Here is a 1,786-nt window from a genome sequence, read left to right on the forward strand (position 1 = left end):
CAATTAATTTTGTGAATAAAATATTATTGTTTTTAAAAAGACCATATAATTGTTATATTGTAACTGAAAGAGCCTTTATTTATAAATAATGTGAAGAATGAAATATATCTAATACTTGTTTGCAGCCCATTGTTTGTAACCTGGACTATTGGAAAAGATATGAGGTTAAGAGGCTGTATCGGTACGTTTAATGCAATGCAGTTACATGCTGGTCTTAGAGAATATGCAACAACCAGGTAAATTTATTTTGTTATCATATTAAACAATGTTATTATTTTATAATTTTAAAGACATTAGATACTTTTCAAAGCGCATTCAAAGATTCACGCTTTAATCCCATCACACGAGAAGAACTGCCACGCTTACATGTTAGTGTTTCCATCCTGAGACACTTTGAGGATGGTATTGATTATTTAGATTGGGAAGTAGGTGTCCATGGAATTCGTATAGAGTTCCATAATGAGAAGGGTAACAAACGGACTGCTACCTATTTACCTGATGTTGCAACAGAACAAGGTTTGTGTATTTTATTTCTCTTTTACTTTTGTTTTACTTTTGTTTTATTATTGTTTTAAAAGTCAGAATTTATCTTGTTTAGGATGGGATCAGATACAAACAATAGATTCATTGTTACATAAAGGTGGTTACAAAGGACTGGTCACCCCAGATATTAGACGTAGTGTAAAGTTAACACGATATCAGAGTGAGAAAGTTACTGTAAGCTATCAAGATTACATGACACATTGGCATAGTCGAAGATGCTAGCAGCTGGCTTGGGGTCCTAGTCAAGGATCCCAATTACCACAAAATTCTATTGCTGTTCACTACAATGCTAATACATCTCATACTTCTCATCTCTTATATAACAGTACTCAATACAATTCTTATATGGCCAGTCAGGAACATGGGTTAGTAATGACACAACGTAATCATCCTGCATTTATACATCCCCTTCCAATGCCTCCCATTTCTCCTGTCATGGTTCCTATATGGGATTATTCATCATTTTGGTGGGATCAAACAAGTTCACCTTATCCTCCTCCACATCCACATCTTCATCCCCCACCCCGTGTTCATCGTTTTTCGTCACAAGAACCTGCTGATAGTGGAGTTCGTAAACGAAAATGACATTGGAGGCGGCTATTGTTTGCAATGTTTTATTGTTTGAAATGGTGCCTATTATACTTTGTATGTTTTTGCATACACAGTTTTCCCCTTATGATACCACATAGTCCTCCATGAGGACAATAGCATTTTATGTATGATGGCACTGTCTCATTTCCTTACGTTACATCGTGTATAGTTAAACTCATTATTTGTCTCATAATTGGTATAAATAATCGTAAAAAAGATATATATACAAATATACGAAAAGTACATTTACTTTTAACTTCAATATTTATAATTACCGACGAAACTACATGTCAAATATTCAGATTTTAAAACTTGTACTATAATATAATTACCTATTCTCACGTGCTTAAGTGCGTTCATAAATTAAAGAACATGATTCAGTTCACAAATAGAATATACATAACATGTAATTAGCTCTGCCATCATACTTGGATGTCCATTTATATTAATGTCTGCAGTATACGAGTGACATGAACAACTTTATAGCACAGTGATGCTGCCTGCAATTCACTGCCTGCTTCACAAGATTTAATGTACAAATTCACGTGAAAATATGTTTCTATTCGTATAATATAAAAAATATAGAATATCATTCTTAGATAAGTGCATAAGTGAAGAATGAAAAATACAAAGTTTTTTATTAATATTATTT

At 32.9% G+C, this 1,786-nt stretch overlaps 1 protein-coding gene across 1 annotated transcript in view; it reads left to right on the forward strand.

The window, feature by feature from the left end:
- The window catches only part of LOC108573536, a 5,929-nt gene that overhangs the window by 566 nt on the left and 3,577 nt on the right, over nucleotides 1–1,786 (forward strand). The window contains 4 exon segments of the mRNA XM_017935999.1: nucleotides 126–236; nucleotides 311–516; nucleotides 599–754; nucleotides 839–1,114. Coding sequence (XP_017791488.1) covers nucleotides 126–236; nucleotides 311–516; nucleotides 599–754; nucleotides 839–1,114 — 749 coding nt within the window.

Source organism: Habropoda laboriosa, unplaced genomic scaffold, assembly GCF_001263275.1.
Source record: "Habropoda laboriosa isolate 0110345459 unplaced genomic scaffold, ASM126327v1 scaffold148, whole genome shotgun sequence".
Lineage (NCBI taxonomy): Eukaryota > Metazoa > Arthropoda > Insecta > Hymenoptera > Apidae > Habropoda > Habropoda laboriosa.